The sequence below is a fragment of the Tachysurus vachellii genome, chromosome 18 (assembly GCF_030014155.1).
Source record: "Tachysurus vachellii isolate PV-2020 chromosome 18, HZAU_Pvac_v1, whole genome shotgun sequence".
Lineage (NCBI taxonomy): Eukaryota > Metazoa > Chordata > Actinopteri > Siluriformes > Bagridae > Tachysurus > Tachysurus vachellii.
The window spans coordinates 9241152-9259934 of record NC_083477.1 but is presented as its reverse complement, the minus strand read 5'-3'; the positions used below and the strand labels follow the sequence as shown (position 1 = coordinate 9259934).

General features: G+C 38.8%; 1 protein-coding gene and 1 long non-coding RNA gene across 3 annotated transcripts; one reads left to right on the top strand and one right to left on the bottom strand.

Annotated features, from left to right (window-relative positions):
- Positions 1-891: 891 nt before the first annotated feature.
- Positions 892-17831, bottom strand: rundc3aa (RUN domain containing 3Aa). Of its 2 annotated transcripts, XM_060892999.1 has the most exons (12): positions 17770-17814; positions 17486-17656; positions 6492-6607; positions 6252-6385; positions 5901-5986; positions 5562-5651; positions 5368-5448; positions 3304-3469; positions 2916-3073; positions 2135-2254; positions 1937-2043; positions 892-1741 (listed from the first exon to the last, which is right to left on the bottom strand). In XM_060892999.1, the coding sequence occupies exons 2-12, from the start codon at positions 17590-17592 to the stop codon at positions 1599-1601; spliced, it is 1308 nt and encodes a 435-aa protein (XP_060748982.1). In that variant the 5' UTR covers positions 17593-17656; positions 17770-17814; the 3' UTR covers positions 892-1598. The 2 variants fall into 2 exon arrangements, with proteins under 2 accessions (XP_060748982.1, XP_060748981.1); XM_060892998.1 differs by having other exon boundaries at positions 17486-17831.
- On the top strand, positions 9516-13776 carry LOC132861465 (uncharacterized). Its single transcript, XR_009649944.1, has 2 exons — positions 9516-9783; positions 11856-13776. It is a non-coding gene; the product is annotated as an uncharacterized LOC132861465 (long non-coding RNA).
- Positions 17832-18783: the final 952 nt, after the last annotated feature.

The window sequence follows — 18783 nt, the reverse complement described above, 5'->3', positions numbered from 1 at the left end:
GCCAGGGCTAATTTATTCCATCCCAGTTCTACCAGTAACTCCTATGGCAGTGAAATGCCCCCTAGACTTCTTCCCCATTTGGGAATGCCTTTAGATACATTATGCACATATTGTATACTATAAGTACACATTGGAGAAAAGGGCATGTAAAGAAAAAAGTAGCATTTCTGAATAGCCAGAGTTAAAACATTTTCCCCCATGTTTTTTCATCCTAAGAAATACATAATGAATATTCAGTTTCTGACTTTAAATATGGAACTGAAATCAAAATCAAAATACAGCTGCCCATGTGTTTTTAAGTGTTTGATATTTTCCCTGCATCATTCTCATGCCATTAAAGAGACTTCATGGTATAATGCTATAGAAATATGTTAGATTTTAGCTTAACATCTAATACATTTGTAAGCATGTTTACTTATTGGCTGGAATCTATTTTACAAATGTAATGTTACTGATGCTTTCTGTTGCCCAGCCTGTATTTGTGCCAGTTACCAGCCAATTATTTGTAAAAACTTCATACATCCTTATAAATAACATATGATTAATTCTGGACTTGCATAGCAAATCTACTTTCTCGCCTTTTTCTTTCTTTACACCTAAAATGAAAAAAAAAGTTCTATGCACTAACATGTTTTGTCCACTAGAGGTCACATCGAGTCAAGAGAACCAAATAGGTGGGTGATTTTTATTAGATTAAGAAGAATCCAGATTTGGCAATAAACACCTTGTTTTGCAGGTTACATGAATGTAGTCCTTGTTTTCATCTTATTTATATTTACTATACACAAACACACTGTTTTCATACAGTTTTCCATACATCTTTAACTTTTATTTTTCAAAATACATAATGAACACTTCTTTTTCACAAAGCAAAAGTCTGAGCTTTATTCCTGAAAAAGAAGACAGATTTTTGGAAATACCTGACTTTCTCCCCTCAGTAATCTCACTTCAATTAAAGAAGAAAGGCAGAAACGCAAGCAGCGGACAAAATATCAGTCAAGTTAGAATGAAAATGAGGGCTTTTTTTATTGATGGACAAAGAGCACTACTACTACATAACAAAATATATCATATGTATAAACAATGCAGCACAATTCCCCAAGCCAATCGAAGCTTTATAAACGTAAAATAACCACAGGATATTAAATCTGCTGCTACCTCCACATACACACAACATCAGGCATAACTGTAGGTGGCACAAGCACATCAGTGAATGCATGTTGTTCAGGATAGAGGTCTGATCTCATGCAGACGAGCACAATTTCATTCTCTCTCATGATGTAATGAAGCCAAGTGATGGATGTAAGGAATATAGTGATCAGTGATTATATGGTTTTGATCAAAAAATGGGGATAATGGTGGTTCATGCCAGAATTCAACACTTTCTCAGTAAGGAAGCAACAAACTGAGAAAGACATGCCTCTCCAGAACAGTTAGACTACTACTTATTAATGAGATGATTGGAGAATAAGAATAAATGAGGATGCACAGTGGTGGAAGACCGAAATGATTAATCTCTAGTCAGAGGCAAAGGGAAAAATGGGGGTGGTCATGTTCAATGTTTTCTTGTCACTAGTGCAGATGAACTCTTCTGAGCCCTAGCTGGGGGAGAGGGCAGGGCTGGGCTCAGCGCTGATGTTCACCAAATATTCACTGGATTTAAGACTGGCCAGAGACTTGCAGCTTGGTGAAGAGGCCAGAGACCCACACAGGCCCAGCATAGATGGAGTAGTGTCTTTCACTGGGAGGAGAGGAAAGAAAAAACAAGCATAATCACATGCGAGAAACAGGATTCTTCTCCCACAGTGGAACTGGCAGACTTGCAGTCCGTCACCCACACGAGGGTCCACAGAACCACTACGATTTGTGCGTGTTGGTCTGTTAGGCCATCATTATATAAATATGACTCTGTTTGTGTGTGTTTGCTTGTGTTTACCTCCTGAGCACCAGTCAGTGTCCCCATTTTGTTTCCCATCTGTCTTCAGAGACTCTTTTGAGTTTAGGCTGACTTCACCAGAGAGGCTCAAACTGTGAAAACTTCTCCTTTGATGACAATTTGATGACAGAAAGCACAACATATAAATACATAATTCCACTACATTTACACAAACCCAATACACACTTATACACTCACCGGCGGAATATCTTTACATCCCCTTGGTTGTTTGTAGTGTGTGCGGGTGGCCACTGGTTAATCAAAGAGACTGACAGATCTTTGGACAAATGGGCCGGTTCACATGGAATAATACCAGACCTTCAATAACACAAGACACCAAATAGAAAGAAAGAATATAGATGTGAGAGAGAGAGAGAGAGAGAGAGAGAGAGAGAGAGAGAGAGAGAGAGGGAATCATGATTGTATCCGTAGGAGTTGGTATGCATAAGATGCCATGGCTCAAAAAGTAATGGTGCATTTGCTTAAGTTTATGGCATCGAATATATTTCTGTAGGAGGTTTTTGTGTGTGCATGCGTATAGCACAGCTGAGTGCAAATGATTACACACCCTTAGGTGAAAATGACAAAGTAATATCATTTACCAAGATATTTAGTGTGTGTTAAGTTTTACATATTGTCTTTGCATTTATAACTGCATCTGTCCTCTGAGCAGATTTTGGATGTTCTCAGTTGGAAAAATTGGTCTCCTATTTCTTGTGGACATTTTTGTTGGAACTCCACCAGATGTTTTGTTCTGCAAGCCTTCTTCATATCAGGCTTAGAGCCATTACAAAACTCCTTTTCTGTTGATTTTGCCTCATGTTTTGGACTGTTACTTTGCTGCATGATAAACCTTTCATTTTTAACCTTACACTTTTTTTTAAACCAAGAAACCATGCAAATGCAAACTTTTGCACACAACTTTAAAAATATTGTACAGTATACATGTATTGTATATTGTAATATTGTTTCTATGTACAGTTGTGCTTGTAGCTCCAGAATAATAGCCTCAAGTTCTTTCTTCTCCTGTTGGCTCTGGATTTGCAGATCCTCCAGTTTCGCATTCAGTCTCTTATTCTCCGTCTCTACATTCTTCAGTTGTGACTCTCGCAGTCGCACCAATTCTTCCAGGTAGCCCTAAAAATAGTAACAATACAAACTTTCTGAATAAAATACTGGTCATATAGATGTCTATAGTAAAGCATAAGACACTTGAATAATCTAATCTAATATGAGCTTTATTGCAAACCCAAACTCATTACCATACATTGGACATTATATTGATGTAAATCTTGCTACATTAAGCACATGTGTGTTCCTTCAAGCTTTCACATATTGTTATGTAATGTGAGTTTTTGTGTGTTCACCTTTTGAGCGTATACAATCTTGAACCTCTGCTCCATCTTGCGACACCTGTTGCTCCAGCTCTCCTCATCAGTGACTAGAGGAATGTAGGGATGCTCAGCCACGCTGTCTTCACTCGCACTGCTGTCCACGCTGCGCCGGTCCTCCTCGTCACTCAGGTAGTCATAACTATAGAGAGTAACATCAATCAATATGGCAATCAGAGCTACAGCACAATACCATAGCAACAGTATCCCTGCAGATACATAATGCATGCCAATGATTTTAATGAACACAACTGAAGAAAATAATGCATGTTGTCATAAGAATGTAGTAGTAATATTAATAATAACTAGAACGTACATTTCCTGAAGAAAATGTGAATGGTGCTTGCACGTGGCAAGTTCCCCTCATCGTGCTGAGTGTTTTGATATGTCACATGTCCATGTTGTGCAAATTTTTTATTTTCACGTGAAATCACGTGACGTCACATGACTTCATCAAATTACATGTGAGGAAGTTCCCCTCATTGTTCTGAGTGTTTTGATATGTCACATGTCCATGTTGTAAAAAGTTTTTTGATTTTGCATATTTTGGGGGCAGGGCTGCGGCACAACCGGAAGGCCAGTCGGTACACCAATTTAAACGTTTGTTCAGAGTATCACCTTAAAGGAGCTGGCAGAGTTTGGTGTAGATATTTGGAAAGCTTGCCGAGTTATAAACCTCCAAAGTTTATAATGGGAGTCTATGGGAAAAAAGGCCACTTTGAGACCCGGTACGGGAAGTACCGGTACTCGGATCGCTTAGAAAAGCACACCTCTCCACAATGAGCCGGTCGATTTGACACCTCATTCATGGGTCTAGGACAAAAGCTGCGGGACAAGTTACGCACCAAAGTTTTGTCCGGAAGAGTATGCAGGATAGTAAGAATGATGCTTTGCAAGCACCATTAATTATAATAATTAGCATTAAATATTATATAAAATGCCAGTTCATACAAAGGGATGAATGTAGGACACTCTGCATGATCTAAGCCTATTAATTAATACATTTTAGAAACATGTTAAATTTGTGTTTTCCATTTGATCACTATTAAGTTTCACACCATAGAACATGGTGTAGGATGCCTTTGTACCGTAGACAAACTGTTAAAGATAAAATATTCTTTGTCTCCTGATATAGTGGATATTGGTGAATCTAGTCATTATTACTGAGAATAAGTTTTCAGAGCAGAGGTCATCAAGAGTACAGTTAAAATGAATAAATGTAATGTTATTCTGTTTACAGTTTCATTTTCTCTTTACTAAAATTGTGGTTCTCCATATCCGTCTGTGGTTAAGGCCTTAAGCTATAGGTCATGGCTGTCAGTTTGTTCGTGTTCAAACTTGTTTTGGTCATTTCTTTGACAAACCACTTCTCCTGGTTTGTGGTTCATGAGCCTGGCCTAACTTTTTTAGTCCTAAAATTTGTAATTAATGTCAACACTGATTCACAGAGGTACATTTTGCCTACAGTGTGTCCTTAAGGCAGTTGTTTTCAACTATTAAATCAGGTCTTCCTGGTTCACACTGTCAGTTTGCTTATCTAAAGAAGTGGTCTAGGTCATTCACATCACCTATAGTGTGACTTACTGCATTAGTGGCCAAGTCACACTAATGCAAACTAATAGGTTTATTGCCATGTTTTGTAGTGAGAACTGCTAAAAGATTTTGTAATAATTGTTTTAATAATTGTTTTTATTTTGTACATCTATATTTGAATTTGCACATCTTTACTTTAATTTGCACACTTATATTACAATTTGCACATACAACTGTCTATTATTTATATGTTCATGTCTTACCATTGCTACATGTTTACACTGTGGAGCTCCTGTACTAGAAAAAATTCCTTGTATGTGGAAACATACTTGGCAATAAAGACCTTTCTGATTCTGATTCTGAATATATAACCTAGCCAGCAACGACTAGCATGTCAGCACCTAGAATCTTGTACACGCGCTACACTATGGTCAGAATAATGAAATCAAATTCCTGCAGAAACATAGATATCTTGATGATACTTATGTTACAGTTAACTTCCCTCACCTCTGGGTAAATTTCAGGTATGGTGTATAATCAATCACTGCTGGTGTCTTTCCATCCAATACTTCTCCTTTCAAACAGAAACTGAAAGAGAATACTGTACATTAGTGTTATAGTGCAGAAGCAAAGGCATTCTGTATTGTCTGTCTATCCCTGAAGTATAGTGATTAATCTCCCTGTAGATCCATTATTTTTACCTAAAGTCAATGGCACCAAGTCCAATCAGCATCCCTGTCAGGACTGTAGCTTCCTCTCTGAGCATGATGGCACCATCATCATAAAACTTCCTGCACACACAGTATATTATGTATCTGTTACCATAGACACACAGCTAGCTAAACTGGCCCAGACCCAAAAATAATATATTAGGGCACATATCTAAGGACATTTAATAGATTAAATATTGAATTTGTACTCTCTACAGCATTGGTACTTTCATTCATAGAACTCCAAAATTGAATCCAATTTCTTTCGTCTGTGTCTTAAAACGCCTCTTTGCCAAGGTCTTTAAGCTACGATTTTTTGTAAGATCTAACCTCGTGGTCCGAGTATCTCTTAAAGCTGTGGCAACGTATTCAGACAAACGCTTCTCCATGAGGGCCATGCGAATCCATGCCCGGCCCTACAGAAGTGATGAAAAGAATTACTGAAGATAAAGGACATCAAAAAGTAAAAATATACAAATATATATATATATATATATATATATATATATATATATATATATATATATATATAGTGTGTTCAGTAAGAATTGCTACAACAGCAATTCGGCCAGTTCATTAAACATTTAGTGCTGAGTTACAGAATTTATTATTTAGGGCTCAACAAATTAGAAGAGGCAATTATCATGTGAGGATAGGAATTTTAATATTTAAGACTTCTGCCTTGGCTCGGGACGTGCTGATGTTTTCAATGTTCTCAATGCTGCTGATGCAGTTGTTGTGAACTTTACTGCAGGCCAGGCGAACATAATCCCAGAAACTCCTCTGTCCATCTGAGCTGAACCAACCCCCTGGACCTGATTAAACACCAAATAACAAACATAGAACCCATGATTTTTTTAAAAGCACTCATTTATGTACACAAAAAAATTTATTCATAGATAGATAGAGATAGATATTCACCTTTGAAGCGATGACTGAGTATGTGCTCCAAGATTGCAGCAAAGTTAACAAACTCTTCCGATGAGTCATCGATGGGTTCGGCTGTGTACTTCTCCAACAGAGTCTTTACTGAAAACCTGAATTAAGCAAAGGACAACGGGTGAAATAGTTTATGACTGCACATTTCCTTCTTATTATAAATATACATTCACATAGAAATGCTGTAAAATAGTATCCACATGCACACACAGGCTTCAGTTCTCCACTCTAACTGAAGGACTAGGAGCTTTTGGGAATGGTGCCATGGCAGGCAACTGAGGTCACCTCTATTTGTCTTGTGTACTACACAATGCACCTCTTCAAAAGCCCTGCCTCTATTAGCAAGACAGTGATCACAATCAGAGTCCTTGTAGCCCGATCCAATTGTGCAATGCTATTGTCGGTATGAGGACCTTTGTCTATTTGCCTGGATCCCATTCTTTTTCCCCCTTCTTTATAAGTTCAGCTTCACAGTGAGAAAATGACAGAATACCCTAAACAAACACCCACACACTTTACATCTCTCCACCCACTCACTGAAAAAGCGATGGCCTGATCTATTTAGTGCTGCCTTCAGCAGTAGCACAGCTACTCTGAATCTCCTCAGTCTCACAAGGTTTTATAGCACAGGAAAACCTGTAGGGTTCTGGTATGCAGCAACTGCACTAACCTACTCCTACACAACCAAAGTGCAGAAGAAAGAGAGAGACTGAAGCAGGGCTGGCAGCATCTCTGAAGCAGCACCATTCATGCCTTCATGGGGAACACCAGCATCACTGAAGGCAAAACAGCCCTGTCTTTGGGTGGCTCCTCTATAGCTCGTGGCAAGACCTCCATCACCATGGGCAAGTCTTCCATCACCCGCGGTGTGACAACAACCTCTATGGGAGACTCCACCATCACACGAGGCAAGACTACCATCTCCCTGGGCAGAGCAAGTTTCAGCAGAGGCAAGACCACAACTTCTTTTGGAAAGGCTCTGATGTCCAAACGCCGAACCACTTAAATGGCAAAAAGCACCACAACTGCTGGAATGAAGAGCAAGTTGTCAAAACTGAGGAGGACAGTCAAAGACAGTGAGGAAACAGACAAACAGGAAGAAACAAGGGGAAACAGTACAGGAGAAAGGGCATCCATTTTGTTGAGAAAGTCTTCTTTCACAAAAGGAAAGATGAAAATGCTGAGGAGCAAAAACGCCATCTCATGGGGTCAAACCGCTGTCTCTAGAAGCAAGACCAAATTGCGGACGGGAGAGACAGCATTTACGGTGGGTACAACCACAATTACACATGGGGAGACCACTAGTTCCTTAAGCAAGGCCACGTTAAGTCAAGGAAAGAAGTCTGTAACTGTAGTAAAAACGTCCGTCAAAAGAGGCAAAGACACTCAATGGAACCTCTACTGGGATTTTCATCTTTGACTGAAATACATTTACCAAATAGACTTCGGAATAAAGAACGTTCATGCAAGTTAGTTGATATGTTAGATGCAAGTGTATTGCCAGTCTGATAATATGAGGTAGAATCAGTTGTTATTGTACCTTAAATCATGTTGAAGTCTTTTATGAAATTTTTGTTCCTGAGATGGAATATGGTTGAAAAGTCTGAGCTGATTTAAACAATTAATTTATGCAATGATGGGAATCAGCCAAAAACGCTGATTCTAAGGTCATGAGTGTACAGTGTGTTTGAAGCAAGTGTTTGTATGCTTGGTATGCTGGCCGGATTCCAGTCAGAAACAGCTGGTATGGTGTAACGACAAAGTCATGTGTCTGAAAAGAACCAATAATGAAAGAGTCTACTTTAAGAGTCAGTTTTATCATATATGGCAACAGCAAAAAAGATTTATGAGATAACCAATACAGAAAGTATATGAAACTATATGCAGATCATAACATCTGGCTTTATTAATGTCGACAAGCTAGTGAAAAACTCAACTAGGGTAACAAACATTAATAAACTGTACTTTAATATAGCTGAAAACTTTGCTTCTCTCATTTTTCCCCTCACAATCCCAGTAATAGAATATCACACTTCTCTATGTTGAGCTAGTTTAAAAAAAAGAAACAAATAAGAGATTGAAAGCTTGATTACAGCAAAAATTTGATTTGATATTGACTGCATTTTACAATTGACCTAAATCCATCAAATCCAATCCTCCCAGGTTTTTTGTTAGTTTGTACTTTTCTGCCAACCCTATATCTGTAACCACACTTTTATTACCCATGTACAGTATCACCAAAGACACCATTAGAGAACAGTTCTACCAGAAAACAATGCCAAGGAACTTAGTGATGTCACCACCGATTGTATTTTTCAACAATGTGTCCTTCAGTTTGGTCCGCAGCCTCGCATTGCCAGCGGTACAATGGAATCCACTGTCCTACCGACCCCCAGATAGGGCTGCGGCCTCCTACAGAGGTTTCTATCCATTCACTATATACAGGGAGGTATGTGGCCTTCTGGAGCCCACGTCGTCCTTCTCAACAACGGCTTTTTGCTGCTACATGGGGGTTGTACCGAATACGCTTTGCATTCTGGGCTCATCCCAGCACTTGCTGCGTGGATCTGTCACACCCTGCCAGGCATTGTCTGTGCGAGTGTGCTGCTACAAGGTTATGTGATGAGCCATTACATCTTTGTTTCCCTATGTAAGAGAGACAAGATTTAACCCCAACAAGCTCAACATCTCACAAGCTGGCTACTGCAGGAGGACATCTTCTGCTTCTCCTCCTCCTCCACAAATTGGTTCTCCTCCACCATGGGTAACACCAGCTTCACAGAGGGCAGGACAGCCCTCAACCTGGGAAACACATCCATCAAGAGGGAGAAGAGCAAGATTTTGATGGGCAACACCTCAATCTTTCGTGGGAAGAGCACTACATCTTTGGGCTCCTCAACCATTACTAGTGGAAAGACCAAGATCTCCTTAGGGAGTGCTTCCTACAGCAGCGGCACCAAGACCACATCCTTCCGAAAGGCATTCTTGCCCAAAAGGAAGACTCTTTAACAGGGAGTGGGGCCAAATTTTCTGTTCAAGGGTGTATGGGGGGTGAGTAGGGCACCAGGAAGGTGGAGGGGAGTTTTCTACAGTGTATCAAATACAGAAAATATCAAAGAAAACTGAAGCCAAAGCATCATCACAACGGAATTCTGAGGGGTTTATTTTGGGCATCAAGTTTATTTATTTTTTCGACCCAGAAACTGTGGGATTGAATTTGATATCAAAGTTTCATCTGTTCCAGTAACCGCTTTGGATTAAGTCAAAGATGCAGGTTAGTGTTTCAAGATACCTGCTAAAGCGGGTTCCAGTGTAACATGTTATATTCTCTCTTATAAAAATATATTGGTCAGAGTGAGACATTTAAATTTTTGAGGACACGATGTCTATGTCTTTTTAAATATTCTGCTTGAGGATTTTTTAGGCTCAGGTGCATTAACTGGTCCTACAGTAATGATTAAAGAGAATGATATTTAAATTGCACATTTTACATTTCTTGCTGTATTAATCCATTTTATTAAATTTGGGGGATATGGGAAAATATAGCATTATGTATATAGCAAACTTGTATAGTGTTTGGTAATGGTAAACTGGCATGTTTAGGCTTTTGGGGCTGTTGATAAAAGAAGGACAAACCAAAATCTGTCATCTGTCCCTTAAAAATAAGAACAGTAGTCACTCTTTTATGAAAAGTTGCAATGTGGTTAAATGAGTTCTTATTCACGCCAAACAGGTGCCACAATTAATAGTTTATGTTAATAGCACTTGTAAACCACTGATTATGCAAGTGGAATCTGGTAACACTCCTATTTGTTTGGAATGAAAACCGGTACCTTCACTGGCCCTTTGTCGACAGGATTGAAGACCACTAAAGACAAACTTTGGAAAAAGTTAAAAAAAAAAAAAAAAAAGTCCAGGGGAACGTTGCTATGTATAATCATCCACAGAGATAGCAAGCTTTTTCAAAGCATGAAAACTATTCACGTAAAAACTCATGTATGGGATGGAGGCGTAAATATGTAGGGCTCAGAGCTAGTGTGGGCAAATGCAAGGCCAAATCTCTTTGAAAAAAAGATAGCTGAAGAAAAAAATTGCATGCCTCAAATGCTAATTGGTGAATGGCAGAAAGATGCTCTTGGTACGATTTGACACTGACAAACAAATGTACAGCCACAACAAATGGCTTTTGTGCCTCAGCTCTTGTCCATCAGGGCAACATGCCAAGGGAAAGCCATGCTGTGCTCCTTTGAAAGAGTCCCTCAGAAAGGCAGTTTATGGAAGTTTAATGCACTTTGAAGCTGCCCTCCACATATTTGATTGAATAGCATTAAAAGTGAGTCTTCTCAGTCCAGACATGCTGCCTATGCTCCCCTCTTCTCCAATAGCTCATTATGTCTCCTACATAGTCAGTCATCTTTCTTTTTTTTCCTCTTCTGCAATCGTCTCACCATCCTTCATATATTCTTTCCCTATTTATTTCTCAGTTGATATTTTTATATTTTAATTGATAACACTTTTCTTTTTCCCTCCCCATCCTTGTCTCTCTATATGTCTTTCTTTCCCAGTACTTGCAGGATCCGCTGGCATTATGGGGTGCCACCATTCTTGATGCTCAACAGCAGACCTAAGATCGCCATTTAAAATTTTTCTCCAAATCTTTTCCATTACATGCCAAGGCCACATCTGATCAGAATCTATAAATATGAATTCAGTTGTTTCTTCTTTACATCAGTTTGGGAGTGATGCCATTAACAAACAATATTCAGTTTTCCATCAAGTATGATTAAAGTTAAATGTCCATTGTATGTGTTAATTAAAAGGAAAATGCATGTAAATTCTGAGGGTTGACAGAGGCTGTGATTAGAGGTTGTGACATCCTGTATTGAACATAGCTTAGATAAATGAGTGATGAATGATCAATATTATGAAAGTCAGAAAGCAAGCAGTTGGGCTAAATATAGATGTGATTTAAGGACAGAGACTATATGAGAATAATCATGAATCCACTCCATACTACAAGAATTTGTTTTTTTGTTGTTGTTTTTTTTAATTAACCTACATTGTTAATGTAGTTACTACATTGAAATGATCTTAAACTAATGAAGGAGATGCTTAGAGCAGGAAAGACGTCACAGCAGTAAAGAGTCCTTACCTCTTTGTCTGAAAAACACTTCAAATAAGAAGTGGCTCACTTTAAATACCATGTTACTATATGTTTCAAAACTTTTCATTTATTCCTTCTAAGCTTAATCCCAGGTTTTCCTTCATGATGGGAGGAAAAACTAAGAAATACAAATTAATTAAAAAAATTGACAATATTAATGTTACAATTTTTATTTTTCTTAGGTTGAACATGCTGCCAGCACCAACTTTCCTAAACGTCAGCCGCATGAATTAGCCTTCTATACGAGACAAATTACTTCTATTCCATCTATTCAACTTCCTGCACCTTCTGGCTAGTTTCCACACAGCCTTTGTCTTTTTACACATCTTTACACAATGTTTTGATCAAGGGCTATTGATCCTGAACATATGCTTTTCTTTGCAACTCCAGGAATCAGTAAATTCAGGGAAAAGACTTATTTTATGCTAAGCTCAAAATGTTTTCTTTACATTCTTGATGAAATCATGTCATCCAAATTTTCATTCAGTCCACAAACATGTGGAGACAGCCAAAACAGAGACTTTCTTCAGACCTGCTGGAACCTCTCAACTTTGACCTGGAACAGAAGTCATCAGGCCCCATGCAAAAGCCCCAGATCACCCTGTGATGATGATTATACCATTTACTCCTGTGTTACTGTCCGTGTATTGTTTTATATCACTGTATTCGTGTCATATAAATGGAGACCATAATAGTCGTTCATGCTGAGACAGGATCAGCCCCCTCATTGTCTATATAACATTGGGAAATGAAAGCCAAAAACTGATCCCAGTTAGCATAGTCTCTTAATTTCTATACCTATGACTTCAGACGTATGCACCTCTGTAGAATGTGCTGTAAGGCACTGATACAGATGAAATATCCTAAAAATACTTGTTTTATTTCGGAAAGGTAAACATAAACCGTGTCGCCATGTAAAACTGTGTGTAGTGTGGATTATATCTGTGAAATGTGTGAAAGGTAGAAGCGTTAAAAAAAATCATAACTAATACTTTAAACATTAATGCTGATCCACCACAGATGGAACAGTTTGGGCAAGGACAAGTAAAGGCTTACTCAAACCAACTGTGTTTTTGAACATCAAAATGTGCCATCATGTGTAGTCGTAGCCAACAAGCCTGTTCAGGCAGTAGTGCTGGTTAATTTGTTCTATATAAAAACATCCTATTTTAATGACTGGACTATTGAACTTGTATGAACTTTCCATTGCACCATCCTTTAGAACGAAGATTTCCAACCCTGGTTTTGGAATACCCTATATCCTGCACATTTTAGTGTTTCCCCTTATCCCAACACATTAGATTCAACTAGTCAGCGAATAAAGAGCTCTAAGTTGACTTGGGTGAGCAAGGAAAACAGAAAACTGTGCAGAACAGAGGGTTCTGCAAGACCAGGGCCAATTAGTTCAAAAGAAGCAGTGTCATGCTGCCCTCTAGAGGCTTTGGAGATGATAAAAAACCTTTGTTTTGAGCAGTACTTTTAAAGAATCCTGAAAAGTAGAGTCCCTGCACCAGATGAAACATATATGGTAAGACGTTAAGCAACTGCTGAACTCTGATATCAAAGCATTTCATTGCATAACAATAATTTTAGTAACTATTTGATCAATGAGTGGGCAAGTCAATGGCAAACACAGTCTGGTAATGACTCAAAGAAGATGGACAACCAAGCTGAAAACCAGACCAAGAAACACAGTAGGTTTCAGATACATCAGGTTTTAGAGTCCTAAAGAACTAATATATAGTTATAGTTACCATATAATGCAGGTAACAGTCATTTACTGTTGAGATGTCTATTCTAGCAACTATTAATTAAATTTCAGGATTTAACCATTTTATTCTATTCAAGTCCTCGTCTTATATGGCTTGTCTTTTAAATGTCTGAGATCATATTGGTCTTCATGTGGTCAAGTAGGAGTTCTGGAGGACAAAATGACTACTGTTCTTGTCAATGAAAATGTCTTTGTGTTTACTGAAATTCTGTTTTCAATTTTTTTTCTCTCTTGCTGTGTTAGCATGTTCTGTGTTTAACCAGTGTTCAGCAGACACCTGGAAAGGAAGGTTCTGACTGTAGTGCTTGTTTAATAAACAGTTGCTTACTTTTGCCTGTCTTTTTCTTCTTTTGTCAAAAAAATAAATAAATCTACAGATATACAACCACTATATCTCAACGATATTAAGTTTTCACCAGTGGCACAGGGTACTGAACAACATATAGCTATTTGGAAGAAGACTGGATGCATGGATTGACAGCTTCATATCAATAAGTTGATCTATAGACCCCTAGGTTCTATAAGTGTACATTCAGGGTATGTAGAGGGTTCAGACCAGGGGTGACACCAAAACCTTCTACTGTAGATAGGTCTGAAAATAGACTTCCCTATTCATCATCATTTACATCAGGTAAATTATTTAAAAACATTAAGTCATTGTAATGCCAGCTGAAGTGAAAATATCCTGCACATCATCTTCAATCACACACCTCACCCCCTCGCTATGCTTCTCCTCCCCTCACTTTTCCTCATGGAAAAACTAGAATAAATCTGTCATTCACACAATAATTCATAATACGACATAATAGCTGAGGACTGAGAAGAGATAACTACCAGACTAACTCATATCTGTGTTAATGAGTAATATGTAAATATGTATTTAATAGAATGAGGACATCCTATTTTCCAGCTCTGATTTGCTTGGCACAAATTAAAATAGCCTTAACTTTTTTTTTTTTAAGTGGTACCAAAAAGTATTTAAGGTGTTGTTGTCTTTGGCGAATCGCATACTTTGATCTGGCACAGGTTTTACTCTGGGTGTCTTTTCTGACGCTACCCTCCCATTTTGTCCGGGCTTAGGACCGGTACAAAGCATTAACCCATAACAGCTTGTTTCGTTCCTGCCCAGGAATCAAACCCAGGCCTAGTCTGTGAGAGAGCCGGGATCTTGCCACTGGAACTAAAAAGGAACTAATGTACTTTTATAAATTTCCTGTGGAGGCCTGTGCCCCCTAGAAGCACTCCTGGGTCACACCTGACTTGGGTGTCTGGGAAATATTTATTGGCCATTGAACATACTGAACAAAAAGCATTATGGTACTGTTCCATGATGTCCTGTAGTCTCATGTACAGATTGACCTGTAATGTCATGTCAGAAACATGTTTTTAAAAGCATCTAGTACACTTCTTTGCTTTGTAGATCTCTGTAAACACTTGCAGGATTTATGTGTAAACCTAGAACAATGAGTCCTTTTAGAGGAAGCTCCAAGTAGAAAGCTGGGACCTTTACTGTAAGTAGTCAAAGAATATGTCAGTAATTCTCATGTGTTTCGACTTGCAGGTACAAGACTTGCATTTCAATCCATGGGATACAGATGATGATTCATTTATGACTTAACGGCACTAGTTGGGTAATTTTCAACTTTGCAACATACAAATAAAGAAACTGATCAGAAGTTTTAAAATCAAAACCATTAAAATCTGCCAAACCATATAAAACAGTAACTTCAGTAACTGCACTTACATCCTGCCATTCTTAAGAAATACATAGATTTTACAGTTATTGAAAATGATACAGAATATGCTCTATCCTGCTGTTTTTTCAGCACTCTTGTATCAGTAGACACAGTGGGAAAGAAGACACAAAGACAAACCACCACTGGCAGATGACTGCTACTGAACTGATATATGTTATACGATGCTCTGGATAAGGTCGTCTGCCAAATGCCGTAAATGTAAATGATACACGGAAAAAAGCACTTGTTCAGCACTATTTTATTCACTAGTGGTTCTTGAACTCACCCTAAGACAAAGGCACATAGCATCACAACTATTACATGGTACTAGTTCTTGCCAAATTTTCTGAGGTTGGCAAGAAAAATTTGAGCTGCTTTGGTTTTGTCACATTAAGGTTCTTGCATGATTACTCGAATCTCTGAGAATGCTAAAATGTTGACATTCAATTTGATGCTCAAGCCGCAAATTTAGATCACTTAAAATACAGTCAGTCATCCCATTTATACTGGATAAGGAAATTATCACATCTATCGCTGCATCTATAAAGCTGGACTATAACCTCAATATATAATATGGTCCGACTAGTAAACTTAGGGGGTCTAAGAACTCATTGAACATGGTGGCATGGTGTTAAAGTCGAGTTTACTTTCCTTGCAAGAAAATATGACCTGCTATGCTTGTAGAGATAAAGGATAACAACAAGACATTAATTTGCACAATTCATAAATACACATGAATATACAATTTGGAAATGTCTACACTTGCCTTCAAAATACTTAACCTGCTCATACTTAAACTGCTCATAAAGTAGCTTGCATTGTTCATGGACAGACAAAAGCAGCATTTCAGCATTTAAGTCATGATTTTGAATCGTCCTATTCTCATTGCTGTATTTGACAGTAAGCATGAATGACAAAATGTATCATGATGCCCACATTTTTTGTTAAGCACTATTATTTGCTACGTTAGCTAGCTTAGTATGCAGTTTATGTGCAGGTACAATGTGACCATCTAATAATATTCATCAGTCATGGTGGGCTATCAAAGGAATACTGGGTCTGAAGTGGGAATACACCCTTGACAATCAATCAATCAAAGACAGAAAGAAAGTATGGATGGAGGCCACTGGTGAAATACTACTTTCCCACAGTATTGTACATTATTCATATCTTCATACTACTTTTGTTACCGTCGTAAATCATTTCTGCCTCTTGGTAATCGTATATAAAACAGTAATCTGTTATCTGAGAAAGGTTTGGTGATTTGTTTGCTGGTATGCAGTAAGCCTCGTCTTAACTACGCAATTACCCAGTGAAATTAGGGACAGCCTTCCATCTCCAACCTAACAGAGAATACAGTATACAGTTAGATCAGTGTAGTGCAGTGTCATGATTAATGTTATGGAGGGAAAAGAGAGGGAGGGAGTGAGTGAGAGAGAGGGAGGGGGGAGGGAGAGAGAGGGAGGGGGGAGCGTGAGAGAGGGCGGGGGGGTGGGGGTGGAGAGGGAGGGGGAGAGGGGGGAGGGGGAGAGGGGGGGAGAGGGGGGGGAGAGGGGGGAGGGAGGGAGGGGGGAGAGGGAGGGAGGGAGGGATGGAGAGGGGGAGGGAGGGAGGGGGGAGAGGGGGAGGGAGGGAGGGGGAGGAGAGGGGGAGGGAGGGAGGGGGGGAGGAGGGGGGGAGGAGAGGGGGAGGGAGGGAGGGGGGGAGGAGAGGGGGAGGGAGGGAGGGGGGGAGGAGGGGGGGAGGGAGGGAGGGGGGGAGGGAGGGAGGGAGGGGGGGAGGGAGGGGGGGCGGGGAGAAAAAGAGAGAGAGAGAGTCCTGATTTTACATTGACTCCAAAGTATCACGTATTATGAGCACCTTCGTCCTTCTGAAGACGTGATGAAGGATGATGATGGATTCATGATGAAGAATGGATGATGAAGATCAGCTGAAGGTGAATGTATTTTGCTGTGCTGTGCTTGGACCTCCTGTCGTGTTTCTCCCTAAAGCACATTTCTATTTAAAGCTTTCTTTTACAATGGAAATAAAGAGTCATTGCTTTGCTGATTTACCTTCACCCTCCACACTCAGGTGTCCCACAGACAATGTGCCATATTTTAACTTAGACACTCGCTTTGGCCTGATACAATATTCGCCCTTGTTAATAAATAAGCGTCACATTTCACATGAACTGAGACTGAAGCGCAAATCTATCCATAACGCAGGACACTGACGCGCACAAATGACGTTCAGCCAAATCGCTTATTCATTCAGCCCACAGGCTCCTGGTGGACATGGATGATGTATGAAAATTAAATCTTACCTGCAGACAGTGATTAGGTTCTTTCGCTCCACCGCCACGTTTCTGTTAGACGCTTTTTTCGACGTTAGACCCATAGCCATCGCGGTGTGGACGCAAGACGCTTCCATCCGATGGAGCCTTAATGCTTCGAGCCGTGAGCCTCCAACCCCTCCCTTTGGACCAAAACACACGCTTCACAGACACACACACACACACACACACACACACATAACAGGACAAACTGCACATTTCCCCGGATTACTGACATGATGCTCTGAATTATAGGTTTCCCTCTGACCACATACCTGCAGTGTCATTCCAACTAAACCCTTTGTTTACAGACATTCAACCTGCTCTTAACATACAAACTCTTTTCCTTTTTTCCAAACCCAAATCAACCATTTAGGCCTTTTCGAAGCTTAGAGCTAACAGCATTATATTTTAGTGTGATTTTATCTACTTATTTGGATTAAGATGCAAGAGTCTTTGTGTCTTGATGAATCACTCTGTTAAATAAAAGTCTCTGCATCCTTAAAGACCTAAACTATTCCTCTATACATACAATGACATTGTAGTTTTTCCCCTCTCCCTATCTGGTTAGGACTGACACGTTATGCTGAATTCACCTTGGATATCTTGAAAAGTCTATGTGACACTCTGTGTGTGTGTGTGTGTGTATATATATATATATATATATATTATATATATATATATATATATATATATAGAGAGAGAGAGAGAGAGAGAGAGAGAGAGAGAGAGAGAGAGAGAGAATTTGATATAAATAGTTTAATAGTGTAACTAAATAGTAAAACCCAAATAGTTTGGAGTAATAGACATTTCAAAACACCAGGTTAAGTCAAACTACGTCACACACCAGATTTAATCTGCCTAGTAACAAGCAGCTGATTGGTTGTTAGTCCAATATGAGGCTTTTGTTTTTGTTTGTTTTTGTTTTTTAATTAAATTGCTTGTTTTTATAACTCATTTTCTTTGATCAGTTTATTATAAAAACAAGGTATTCTTATTTTTTTTTAACTAAAATGGATATGAAAGCATTTCTTTTACACATATTGTTTTTTTAATGCCATCTTAATTTTTTTTTTGGAAAAAAATAACAAATCACACAAAGCACGAACCTTTTTTAATTTTTTTTATTATATAATTTCTTTTTTTAATTAAAGTAGGGGTAATTCAAGTACTTCATAAATAACAATCACTAATATTAAGTGTAATAGGTTTATAGGATTTTCTTATTAAAGAACTAATCTGTGTATGTTGTTGCATTGTGTATTATCCATCTATTTATTTTATTTTAG

What these genes read in the sequence shown, in the direction of transcription:
- rundc3aa (XM_060892998.1), bottom strand. Translation starts at nt 17,592, where the DNA reads ATGGAAGCGTCTTGCGTCCACACCGCGATGGCTATGGGTCTAACGTCG. An exon ending in TCAGCACGTCCCGAGCCAAG is followed by an intron (nt 5,987 to 6,251) that starts GCAGAAGTCTTA and finishes TCACTTCTGTAG; the next exon opens with GGCCGGGCATGGATTCGCAT. An exon ending in GATGTAAAGATATTCCGCCG is followed by an intron (nt 2,044 to 2,134) that starts GTGAGTGTATAA and finishes TTGTCATCAAAG; the next exon opens with GAGAAGTTTTCACAGTTTGA.